The sequence below is a fragment of the Ichthyophthirius multifiliis genome, assembly GCF_000220395.1.
Source record: "Ichthyophthirius multifiliis unplaced genomic scaffold scaff_1120509251144, whole genome shotgun sequence".
NCBI classification, from domain to species: domain Eukaryota; phylum Ciliophora; class Oligohymenophorea; order Hymenostomatida; genus Ichthyophthirius; species Ichthyophthirius multifiliis.
The window spans coordinates 1-13,001 of NW_004086162.1; the positions used below are offsets into that span (position 1 = coordinate 1).

The window sequence follows — 13,001 nt, forward strand, 5'->3', positions numbered from 1 at the left end:
TTTATAACATTTATTGTTATAATAGTAAATAGCATCTTATTAACATTTAATAATTGGAACACATTCTCTTTTTTCGATATCCTCAAATTAATTTTCAGAACATTAATAAACACATTTTCCTTCTTATAAGAATAATCCACTTTTACAAGAAAGGCAAGTCTTTAAGTCACTTGAGCATTATTAGCATTATTAAGAACATTTAGCACATTAATCCCCTATTTTAACATATTATGAATATTCATCACATACTGCACATATAGTTTGCGATTAACATTATCTACATCCTATAATTTCGCATATTTAACATGTTTTATTTTCTTAATTAGCGAATGTTCCTTCTGGACATTAATTAACAACAACACATTTACCAGTTTTTAAATTAAGAAAGAACTAGTCTTTACATTTAGTACATTATTCATGAACATCAGAATCACATCTCTCACATTCTTACTCACATCCTTAACTTACTGATTTTTCACATGTTTTTTAATTTATTAATTAGAAGTTATTACTACATTATTTTACACATTTTCCTTCTTCCAAATATGTCAAGAAACCGCATTCTAAGCAATCATTCTTTGAAGCACCAGAACATTTTATACATGACATATCACACTTAGCACATATATTATTTGTATTATCTTAGTAATAACCATTAGGACACTATTCTCTACATACTTTATCAGGATTTGCAAATTTACCCTAGGGACATTATTAAACACACTTTTAGAAATATTCATCTAAAATAAATTATTTACAATTTGTTATTTAAATATCACAATCAGATCCCATCCAACCAAATGTGCATTTACATTATCCATTTATACAAATACCCTTTTGAGAACAATATTTAGGACATTCAGGAGAATAACTACAAAATTCTCTTAAATTATCAGGACAAGAAATGAAACCGAATTCTGGTTTTCCTTGCACAACTTCTATTTACTTTCCTTCATCTTATTATGTACATATTAATTTTTATAATTTTTAGTTAGGAAAACCTATTGTAATATAAGTAAAATCAGGAGAACATAAAACGTGATGACAACGAGTATTTCTATGGAAATTTATACCTTTTCCATCATTAGCAGTAGATCGAAAGCATCTAGAATTACCTCCATAATATTCTAATGTATTCTCATCATAATAGGTTTACTTTGAATAATCTTCACAATAAACAGAATTTTTAATATTTTTGCAATTATCCATGAAACTACTTTCGAAAACTTACCCATAACCATCATTTTATGATGAGCATTATACAGGAGAATGTTCTATTTGGCTAAACTCAGGATAATAAGTATTAGATTAGCAAGCTTTAAGAGCAAAATCACATCCTTTATTTTTTCCCCATTATATATTATTAGCCATACTTTCGTTTACTTCAGCATAATAACCAGTATCTTTTAATACAGCAATAGTAAAAATAGATAATATAAATTCCCTTCCAGAAGAATCGGCAGTCATCAATTCATCAAAAAGGATTGTTTTTTCCCAATGAGAACCAATAGAATTAATATCTCCATCGTTCTCTAATTGCATTCCTTCTAAAGTAGGACATCCATAATATTTTCTAGCAGTAGCAAGCACATTTGGAGTAGACATGATAATAGTTTATTTACCCCTTATAGGAACTGTTCTTACATAATTATTTATTTCATTATCATAATAATTTCCGGTTTAAGGATTTATCCAATATCTATATAAACCTCTTGAAAATCCTAAAATATGCAACATTTCATGCAAAATAACATTTAAATCACTTTTGAATCCAGGATTAGTATTTTATTATAATATTTTATCCAAATTTACCATTATCACACCATAATTAACTCTTTTTAAAGCTGGATCCATTTAACAATGAACAGCATTAGCTAAATTAGAAGAATCTGGACTATTATATTAGGCAACCCAAATATGAATATCAGAATTTCTCTCACCATCTGCTCTATATTTTGGAGGAATATTTATATTCTAACATTTTTCACTATTATATATATTAGGCCCTAAAGCAGGTATTACTTTTAAAAGTTATTACAAATATTCTTAAATAAAATTCATTTTATATTTTAAATTATTTTATTAACGAATAGTTATATCATTTTAATTTTAACCAAATAAAATATAATCAAAAGTAATTCTTATGGGTTATGCTTACTAAGGCAAGTTAGCCATCTGCAAATTTCTATTTTATGTGTTTTTTAGAACTTTTTCATTTTATATTCTTCGTGTTTATTCTATTTGATCATTGACTTCTGAGAAATTAAATTCAGTATCATGATTGCATACATGATTATATGCTTAGGAAATTAACAATATTATTAAAATTGTGTTTTTAAAGCATTATTAAAATTTCATTTTATTTTATTTTAGTTTATTTTATTAATTAATTATATATATATTTTTTTTTTTATCTTATATATATTATGTCTATTTCATTTTCTAAAATAAATTATTATTAATTTATTTATTTATATTAATATATAATTTATCAGAAAAAAAATATAATTTAATTAATCATTTTTATTATATCCAGATTTAATAATTTTAAAATGTTAATAAATTATTATAAAATGATTATTTTTTTTAATAAAACATTGATTTTGTAAATTAGATATTATTTATAAAATGTAATTATTTTATTTTTATAAGAAAATTATGAAAATAAACAGTAAGCATTAAAACATATGCGACAGTATAATTAATATTAATTATATATTATAAAAAAATCATTTATTTCTAAGTAATAAATAAAAAATTATATGAATTATATTAAAAATATTTAATAAAAATTATAATATTTTTAATATTTATATTACTTGATTTTATATAAAAAGAATCTTTATATAATAAATAAAATTATATTTATTTTTATTATAAACCAAAAATCATAATAAAAAATTTTTAGTTAAGAAATAATATTAAATTTTTATAAAAAATATAAAAATAATAAAACATATCTAAAATGATATGTACAAGAAAAAAAAAAATTATAACAATTTTATAAATAAATTTATATATCATATAATTAAATTTTAATAGAAACAATAATATTAATTTATTTTCAAGTCAAATAAAATAAAATTAATTTTTTATATATAAATTAATTTAATGTAGATTTTTCAAAGAATTTTATTTATATATTAATAAAGTTGCATTTTATTTATATATTAATAAAATAAAAAGGCATCTATGCATAAATAATAAATAAAAGTATTTCGTTTGCTATCGGCCTTACTTACTAAGGTAAACGCAATTGATCCCATTTTCCGAAATTAATCTCCTTAAGGCTCAGTTAGTACTAAAAATATAAAAAGAGTTTTCGACACTCATACTTTTCAAGCAATCCCCACTTTATTACTCAAGAAGCTTTAAGGCGCTTAACTTCGGAATTAGAATTGAATACAATGTGTAACAAAATCATTGTGTATTTTACTTTTTTATATGCTTATTTATATACAGAAATGAATCATGAACTTAATTACCATAATTTTCTTTATTAATAAATTAAAAAAAAATTATTTTAATGAAAATTTTAATAGAAATAACTAATTATAAATAGTATAACATTTTATAATTAAATAAAATTATTTATATATAAATAAAAATAAATTTAAATTATTTAATATTATATATATTACCAATTGTATACATTTTAAATAAAAATTTTATTTATTTTCAAAACTATAAATAAATATATACTTAAAAAAATTTCACTATAAATAAATTTGTTTTGCGAATGATTAATATAAGTTGACACGTAAATATTTTAGTTATAAAGGACTCAATTATTCAAAAATAATTTTTTGGGCTAACTGTTCTTAGAAGTAGAAATTATTTTTAATTGATAGGCAATCTATCTCAATTTAAAAATAAAAAATATATTAATAATACATTTTGAAATACCATAATTTTATAAAATAAAAAATTAAATTATTTAGAAAATAATTTTTTTAATTTTTAATATAAGAAAATTTTTAAATATTCATTCTTTATTTTAAATAAAATATTAAATAATAATTAATTATAAAAGATACATTAAAACAAAAAATCTATAAAATATATATTTATTAATTAAATAATAAAATATATTTAATATAATTATTAATTAAATATAAATATATATATTATATATAAAAAAATAAAAAAATTTATATTAAATAAATTTTGTAATAAAAAAAATTATAAATATTTTATGAAATATATTAAATTAATTAAATTTTTAATTTATTTTATATATTAAATATTAAAAAAAAAATATTTGTTATATTAATTATTTTAAAAAATATTAAAAAAAAAAAATATTTTTTAAAAAAATGAATAATAAATTATATTAATTTTATATATAATAAAATATGTATAAATATATATTAAAATATTTATTTAAATTAATTATAATTTACATATATTTAAAATAAAAAATCATGAAATTTATATATTTATAAACAATTAAGTTTTAAAATATCATTTATATAATAATTATTTAATATTTATATTAAAATAAATTAGTTCATTACTTTACTATATAAAATTTTAAATATTTCATATATTATTTTAATTTTTTAATTTTTTTAATTATTTACTTATTTATATTATTTTTAATTACTTATTTTAATTAAATGATTTTTTATAAAAAGTTTTATAAAAAATATTTATTTTAAATTATTAATAAAGAAAATAATATTAATTTAGTTTATGATGTATTTATTTCATTGTATAAGCAAATATAAATAGCAAAAATGCATAATGTTTTTTTGGTCGGCCTTACTAAAGTGAACACAACGTATCCAATTCAAACTCAAAATTTAAGCGCCTTAAAGCTTGGTGAATACTATTATATGGACTGTTTGGGATGTACGAGTGTAGAAAGCACTTTATATATTTATTTTTTTCATAATAAATAAATATTTATATTAAATAAAAAGAAAGTATATTAAGGGCTGTCCAAACTCGGACTTGCAAAGCGGTCCCTGATCTTAGAACTAACAAAGCCTTAAGGTGCTTAACTTAGGAAATCATATGGAATCAAAAGTGTTCACCTTAGTATGACAGAAAAAAAAGAATTATTTTTTATTTATTATTTATACATAGATATTTTTTTTATTTAAAACAAACGACATCATTAATTTATACACATAATTTCTTTAAAAAATATATATTAAATTAATCCATAAATAAAAAAATTAATTTTGTTATTTGAATTAGATAAAAATATCATATTTTTATTTCTATTAAAAAATGTAATATTATGTAAAAAATTATTATAAAAATTAAAATATAATATTTTTCTTAAATATATAAATTTTGATTTATTTTAAAATTTTTATATTTTTTTATAAATATATTTATTTTAATCTTTAAGAAAAAATCTATTATTATAATTTCTGGTTTAATAAGAAAAATAAAGATATATTTTAATAATTAAATTTTTTGTTTAATAAAAATAAAATAATTTGTATATAACATTTATATATGATATATTAATATTTATTTTATTATAATTTAAAAATAATGGTTTTATTAAATTTAAATATAACATAATAAAATTAATGATTGTGTCACATATATTTAAATACTTAATGTTTATTTATATAAATTTTTAATAAAATAAAATAAATACATTATATAAATAATAACTAAATAGCATTATGAATTTGATGTAAAAAATAAAATATTTTATGGTAATATATTAATATTTTAAAATTTATTCTTATAATTATAATAATAAAAAAAATAATTTATAAAATTTTAATTATTTGCTGATACAAAAAAAAATTATAAATAGTATATTAATTATAAAATAAAATAGACAAATATATATAGAAAAAAAAATAAAAAATATATATATATATATAAATATATATATATATATATGATTATATATATATATACATTAATTTATATAAATATTTTTTTAATAATTAAAATTAAATGAAATTTTTAAAAAGCTTTAAAAACATAATTTTAATATTATTATTTATTTCCTAAGCATATAATCATGTATGCAATCATGATACTGAATTTAATTTCTCAGAAGTGAATGATCAAATAGAATAAACACGAAGAATATAAAATGAAAAAGTTCTAAAAAACACATAAAATAGAAATTTGCAGATGGCTAACTTGCCTTAGTAAGCATAACCCATAAGAATTACTTTTGATTATATTTTATTTGGTTAAAATTAAAATGATATAACTATTCGTTAATAAAATAATTTAAAATATAAAATGAATTTTATTTAAGAATATTTGTAATAACTTTTAAAAGTAATACCTGCTTTAGGGCCTAATATATATAATAGTGAAAGATGTTAGAATATAAATATTCCTCCAAAATATAGAGCAGATGGTGAGAGAAATTCTGATATTCATATTTGGGTTGCCTAATATAATAGTCCAGATTCTTCTAATTTAGTTAATGCTGTTCATTGTTAAATGGATCCAGCTTTAAAAAGAGTTAATTTTGGTATTATTACTGTAAATATGATAAACTTCGATAATATAAATTAAGATTTTACTTATCCTGGATTCAAAAGAGATTTAAATGTTATTTTGCATGAAATGTTGCATATTTTAGGATTTTCAAGAGGTTTATATAGATATTGGTTAAATCCTTAAACCGGAAATTATTATGATAATGAAATAATTAATTATGTAAGAACAGTTCCTATAAGGGGTAAATAAACTATTATCATGTCTACTCCAAATGTGCTTGCTACTGCTAGAAAATATTATGGATGTCCTACTTTAGAAGGAATGCAATTAGAGAACGATGGAGATATTAATTCTATTGGTTCTCATTGGGAAAAAACAATCCTCTTTGATGAATTGATGACTGCCGATTCTTCTGGAAGGGAATTTATATTATCTATTTTTACTATTGCTGTATTAAAAGATACTGGTTATTATGCTGAAGTAAATGAAAGTATGGCTAATAATATATAATGGGGAAAAAATAAAGGATGTGATTTTGCTCTTAAAGCTTGCTAATCTAATACTTATTATTCTGAATTTAATTAAACAGAACATTCTCGTCAATAATAATGCTCTTCATAAAATGATGGCTATGGAGAAGTTGTTGAAAGTAGTTTCATGGATAATTGCAAAAATATTAAAAATTCTGTTTATTGTGAAGATTATAAAGAGAAAAAATATAATGATTAGTATCAATTGTAATATTATGGAGTTAATTCTAGATGCTTTCATTCTACTGCTAATAATGGAAATCGTAATTCCCATAGAAATACTCGTTGTCATCACGTTATATGCTCTCCTGATTTTACTTATATTACAATAGATTTTCCCCGTGAAGAATTTCAAAAATTAGTATGCAATTAATAAGATGAAGGAAAGTAAATAGAAGTCGTTTAAGGAAAACCAGAATTTGGTTACATTACTTGTCCTAATAATTTAAGAGAATTTTGCAGTTATAAAGAATGTCCTAATTATTGTAATTAAAAGGGTATCTGTATAAATGGATAATGTATATGCACATTTGGTTGGGCGGGATCTGAATGTAGTATTTAAATAAAATCTGATAAATAATTTGTTTTAGATGATAAAAACGAAAAATGTGTTTAATAATGTCCCTAGGGTAAATTTGCAAATCCTGATAAAGTATGTAGAGAATAGTGTCCTAATGGTTATTACTAAGATAATATAAATAATATATGTGCTAAGTGTGATATGTCATGTATAAAATGTTCTGGTGCTTCAAAGAATGATTGCTTAGAATGCGGTTTCTTGACATATTTGGAAGAAGGAAAATGTGTAAAATAATGTAGTAATAACTTCTAATTAATAAATTAAAAAACATGTGAAAAATCAGTAAGTTAAGGATGTGAGTAAGAATGTGAGAGATGTGATTCTGATGCTCATGAATAATGTACTAAATGTAAAGACTAGTTCTTTCTTAATTTAAAAACTGGTAAATGTGTTGTTGTTAATTAATGTCCAGAAGGAACATTCGCTAATTAAGAAAATAAAACATGTTAAATATGCGAAATTATAGGATGTAGATAATGTTAATCGCAAACTATATGTGCAGTATGTGATGAATATTCATAATATGTTAAAATAGGGGATTAATGTGCTAAATGTTCTTAATAATGCTAATAATGCTCAAGTGACTTAAAGACTTGCCTTTCTTGTAAAAGTGGATTATTCTTATAAGAAGGAAAATGTGTTTATTAATGTTCTGAAAATTAATTTGAGGATATCGAAAAAAGAGAATGTGTTCCAATTATTAAATGTTAATAAGGTGCTATTTACTATTATAACAATAAATGTTATAAAAGTTGTCCTTCAAATACGACATATAAAAATAATAAATGCTTAAAATGTAATAATGGTTGTCTATTATGTTTAGAACAAAGTATATGTGATAAATGTGATACTAATAACGGTTGGGAACATATTGAATTTAATAGGAGTAATTGTAGTAATATATAATGTGATGTTTCATCATGTCTAAAATGTTCTAAAAACAATAAAAAAAAATGTACATAATGTTATGATGGATACATATTGTATAAAAATAAGTGTTTGCGATTTTGTCCTGATACTTATTATCATGATTTGAATAAATAAGCATGTATAAAATGTCGTAAAGGATGTTTAAGTTGTTCTTCTTAAGAATGTTACGAATGTGATAATAAAAATGGTTTTTATTATTAAAATGGAAAATGCAATATAAATAGAGATGGTACAACAAATAATGAAGGTGATAAAATTGATAATGAAGGTAATAAAATTGATAATGAAGATATTATTACAGATGATGAAGATATAAATAAAAATAATGGTATAAGTATAGTTAAAGGAAAAAGTAATATAAACAGTGGAGATATTAGTAGTTATTGTTATTAAACACTATTTTTATTTATAACTTATTTAATGCTATGAAAATTATAATATTAAAAAAGTAAAATATGAATCATTATTTTGAAAAAATAATAATTCATTATAATTTAATTTTAATAATTTTTAAATAAAATTTTATATTTTATAAAATAAAATCTATTGAATTATTGAATAAATAATATATATTAATTTATTTTTTAAAAAAATTAAACCATAAACAAAAATAATATTAATTTTTTTTTTTTTTTTTATTTATTTATGAATATATAATTAAATAATAATATTATATATATTTATTATTTATTATTTATTTTTTATTATTTAATATTTATCATTTATCATTTATTATATAATTTTTATTATTTATATTATATAATATATTATTTTTTTTATATCAATTATTTTAAAATATTTTTTTTATTTTATTATATTTTATTATTTATTATTTTTTTTTATAAAATTATAAAATATATAACTTTTTTATTTATTTTTGTTTTTAATTTTTATTTTATTTTTTATAACAAATTTTTAAAAAATATATTTTTTATTTTTTAAATTTTATAATATTTACAAAGTTACAACATATTTTTTTTTTTTTAATTTTTTTTGTTTCTAAATTATAAAAAACTTTTATAATATTAATATATATATTATATTATATTATTAATTTATTATTGATTTGATATTTTTTTTCTATAAATTTTATAAAAAAAACTTTTCATATTTTATACAATGCTCATAAGTTTATTATATATATTTTTTTTATAATTTATTTTTTTATTTTAAATATAGTATTTATTATTTTATACGATATTAAAAATGTAGTATTATTTTGTTTAATAATAATAATTGATTTAAATAATATTAAATAGAATATCTTGCAAATTTATAATTTTATTTTTTATTTAATTTTTTTATTGCAAATTTTTTATTTTAATAATAAGTATTTCTGTTATAAATAAAAAAGCAAATTAAAATAATTATATTATTAATTTTTTTTTTGTCAGGCTTTTATTCTTTTAATGTTTATTTAAAAAATATTTATTATGTTCATATTTTTTAATTTCTTATAAATTTTATTATAATTTATTTTTATGAATTGTTTAAATTAAATTAAAAAATAATATAAAAAAATGAAAATATATAATGCAAATATATCTTCATATTTAATTTTTATTAGATTTAAAATAACCATAATTATTCTAAATATTTTTGTTAAAAATTATCTATTGAAATGGACAAACAAAAATATAAATAAATCAAAAATAGACGGAATTTTTTTTTTGAGTAATATAATATATTTAATATTCATTAATTGTTAATTTAACTTTATCTAATAAAAAATTATTATTTATAATTTTATCGTATTTATTTTATAGTATATAAAAATTATCGAATAATATATTTATTTTATAAATAATTAATAATAATTTATATAAAATTTATAAATCATTTATAATATTTAAGAATAACTATTATAGGCTTATTAATTAAATTTTTATTTAGTTTTTTATATTTTTATAAATATATTTGTATTATATATTAAATTATTTTTAAACACATAGCCACTAAGAAAAAATAAGTTAAAATAAAGCTTAATAACAATAAGTACTAATACCTCCATTATTTGCATTACTTTCTCTTTAAGATATACTTATTCCATTATTTTTATTGCTATTAACATTATCTGTAACATCATCTCCATTATCTATTTATCTCTCTCATTATTTATATTATTTACCATTCGTATAATAAAAGCTATTTTTATTATCACATTTGTAACATTCTTAAGAAGTACAACTTAAATATCTTTTACAACATTTTGTGCATGCTTAATTTTTTTAATCAGGATAATAGGTATTAGGACAATATAATATACACTTATTTCTATACAATAAGTATCCTTCATCACATTATATGCATTCAGCATTCATTTTATTATTAGTTTTACATTTTAGACAATGTTAAGCTTCGCATTAATGATTAAAGCAACTATCAACATTTCTATCGAGTTCCCAACCGTTCTTAGTATCACATGTATTACATCTGCTTTGTTAATAACATATAAGGCAACCTTAATTACATTTAAAGCAAGTATTTATTTCTGTTGCCGTATTCGAAGGACAACTTTTATAACATTAATTTTTATAATAGTAAATAGTATTTTATTAACATTTAGTAATTGGAACACATTCCTTTTTTTCAATATCGCTAAATTAAGTATCAGAACATTAAGAAAAACATTTACCTTATTATAAGTATAACCCATTATTACAAGAAAAACTAGTCTTTTAATTACTTTAAACTTAATAATATAACTATTTTTTAAATTTTTTAAATAAAAAAAATATATATTATTTAATATTTAATATAGATGATATAGAAATTCAAATAATAATTTTATTTATTTAAAAAGATTTTTTCTTTATTTTTATAAATACATCTTTGATTAAATAAAAAATAAAAGATTAAACATTTTTTATCAGTATACAAAGTGAACACTACGGATACAGTTTGAAATCTGAATTTTAGGTGCCTTAAAGATCAATGATTACTAAGGTGGGACAATGCGTTTGGGAAGTCTTTATATTGATAGCCTTTTATATATACTTTTTTTAATAAAAGATAAATTTTAATAAATATTATGTTCTTTATATTAAAAAATAAAAAAAGTATATAGGGACTTTAATTGTTATTTATATATAGACAATTTTATTATTTATAAAAGAAATTATAAATAAATGCATAAATTTATAAAAATAATCCATATAATTATTTTTTATTGGAATTGGAAGTTGACAAAAATAATATATAAATTTCTTTATTGAAAACGTTAAATACAATGAGTTATATGTATATTTACAATTATTTTTAAAAATAAAATAACATTTTATTTTCTTGTCTTAAACAAAAATTTATTATTATAATTTTAGATTAATAAGAAAATAAATATGTTTTATTTTAATTAATTTTTTTTATTAAAAATTAAATGATATTGTTATTAATACTAAAAATAATTTTATTTTAATAAATTATGTAAAGACATATTTATTGAATCTATTATTATTTTTTAAATTTTTTTTTTTTTTATAATATATATTTAAAATAATATAATTAATTATAAGGTTGCAAATTTTTAAAGATTTATGCGTATTCCAAAAAATTTTTTACAAAACAATATAATTAAATATTATAAATAATAATTGCATTACAAAATAATATAAAAAAATATTTTATGGTAATTTATACATGTTTTAAATTATTTTTAGTTTATTATAAATAAAATTAAAAATAATTTAATTTCTTATAATATAAATAAATATAATAATAATAATTTATATTATATAATTAATATATAAATTGTATATTCAATTAAATTAATAAAATAAATAATTATTTATATAAAATTATTATATTAATATTAAAATGTAATTTTAAAAAAGTTTTAAAAACACAATTTTAATAATAGTTTTACTTTCCTAATCTATATTAGGAGTATATAATCATGTATGTAATCATGATACTGAATTTGATTTCTCAGAGGTGAATGCCCAAACAGAATAAACACGAAGAATATTAAAAGAAAATGTTCTAAAAAACCCACAAAAAAGAAATTTGCAAAATAATGTGCCTTAACCAATAAGAGTTACTATGGATTATACTTTATTTAATTAAATGATTAATGGTATAACTGATTATTAAAGAAGTCTATTAAAAAGTCTAATGAAATATATTTAGGTTTATTTGTAATAATTATTAAAAGTAATTCCCGCTTTAGGACCTATTAGATATAATACTGAAAAATGTAATAATATAGATATTCCTCAAAAATATAGAGCAGATGGCGAAAGAAATTCTGACATCCTTATTTGGGTTATCTATAATAATAGTCCAGATTCTTCTATTTTAGCTGATGCTGTTTATTGTTAAATGGATGCTGCTTTAAAAAGAGTTAATTTTGGTATAATTAAGGTAAATATGGGTAAAATAGGCTAAAATCGTACTAATTCTGGATTCAAAAGTGATTTAAATGTTATTTTGCATGAAATGTTGCATATTTTAGGATTTTCAAGAGGTTTATATAGATATTGGATAAATCCTTAAACCGGAAATTATTATGATAATGAAATAAATAATTA

General features: G+C 18.1%; 3 protein-coding genes across 3 annotated transcripts in view, besides 22 other annotated features; 2 read left to right on the forward strand and 1 right to left on the reverse strand. All coding sequences in view use genetic code 6, as the record gives it.

Annotated features, from left to right (window-relative positions):
* Positions 1-241: 241 nt before the first annotated feature.
* IMG5_148490 (leishmanolysin family protein, putative) lies at positions 242-2,061 on the reverse strand (the record flags this gene model as incomplete). The annotated part of the gene is made up of 2 exons (XM_004030956.1): positions 242-284; positions 392-2,061. 2 exons carry the CDS (start codon positions 2,059-2,061, stop codon positions 242-244), a joined length of 1,713 nt encoding a protein of 570 aa, XP_004031004.1.
* Positions 2,062-2,883: 822 nt separating this feature from the next.
* Positions 2,884-2,944: a microsatellite.
* Positions 2,945-4,054: 1,110 nt separating this feature from the next.
* Positions 4,055-4,117: a microsatellite.
* Positions 4,060-4,137: a microsatellite.
* Positions 4,062-4,137: a microsatellite.
* A 423-nt stretch (positions 4,138-4,560) lies between these two features.
* Positions 4,561-4,618: a microsatellite.
* An 871-nt stretch (positions 4,619-5,489) lies between these two features.
* Positions 5,490-5,536: a microsatellite.
* Positions 5,537-5,605: 69 nt separating this feature from the next.
* Positions 5,606-5,650: a microsatellite.
* A 147-nt stretch (positions 5,651-5,797) lies between these two features.
* Positions 5,798-5,847: a microsatellite.
* Positions 5,837-5,910: a microsatellite.
* Positions 5,839-5,891: a microsatellite.
* Positions 5,839-5,910: a microsatellite.
* Positions 5,911-6,005: 95 nt separating this feature from the next.
* Positions 6,006-8,886, forward strand: IMG5_148500 (hypothetical protein). The gene has a single exon (XM_004030957.1). It carries the CDS (start codon positions 6,908-6,910, stop codon positions 7,745-7,747), a length of 840 nt encoding a protein of 279 aa, XP_004031005.1. The 5' UTR covers positions 6,006-6,907; the 3' UTR covers positions 7,748-8,886.
* Positions 8,714-8,764: a microsatellite.
* A 257-nt stretch (positions 8,887-9,143) lies between the features above and the next one.
* Positions 9,144-9,310: a microsatellite.
* Positions 9,155-9,318: a microsatellite.
* Positions 9,216-9,424: a microsatellite.
* Positions 9,284-9,318: a microsatellite.
* Positions 9,339-9,381: a microsatellite.
* An 847-nt stretch (positions 9,425-10,271) lies between the features above and the next one.
* Positions 10,272-10,321: a microsatellite.
* Positions 10,322-10,916: 595 nt separating this feature from the next.
* Positions 10,917-10,956: a microsatellite.
* Positions 10,957-11,590: 634 nt separating this feature from the next.
* Positions 11,591-11,638: a microsatellite.
* Positions 11,594-11,636: a microsatellite.
* A 611-nt stretch (positions 11,639-12,249) lies between the features above and the next one.
* Positions 12,250-12,290: a microsatellite.
* A 295-nt stretch (positions 12,291-12,585) lies between these two features.
* Positions 12,586-13,001, forward strand: part of IMG5_148510 (leishmanolysin family protein, putative) — a gene marked incomplete at both ends in the record, with an annotated part of 496 nt that continues 80 nt past the window's right edge. The window contains 2 exons of the mRNA XM_004030958.1: positions 12,586-12,883; positions 12,948-13,001. The exon at positions 12,948-13,001 is cut by the window's right edge and continues 80 nt beyond it. Coding sequence (XP_004031006.1) covers positions 12,586-12,883; positions 12,948-13,001 — 352 coding nt within the window. The remainder of the gene's footprint in view (positions 12,884-12,947) is intronic.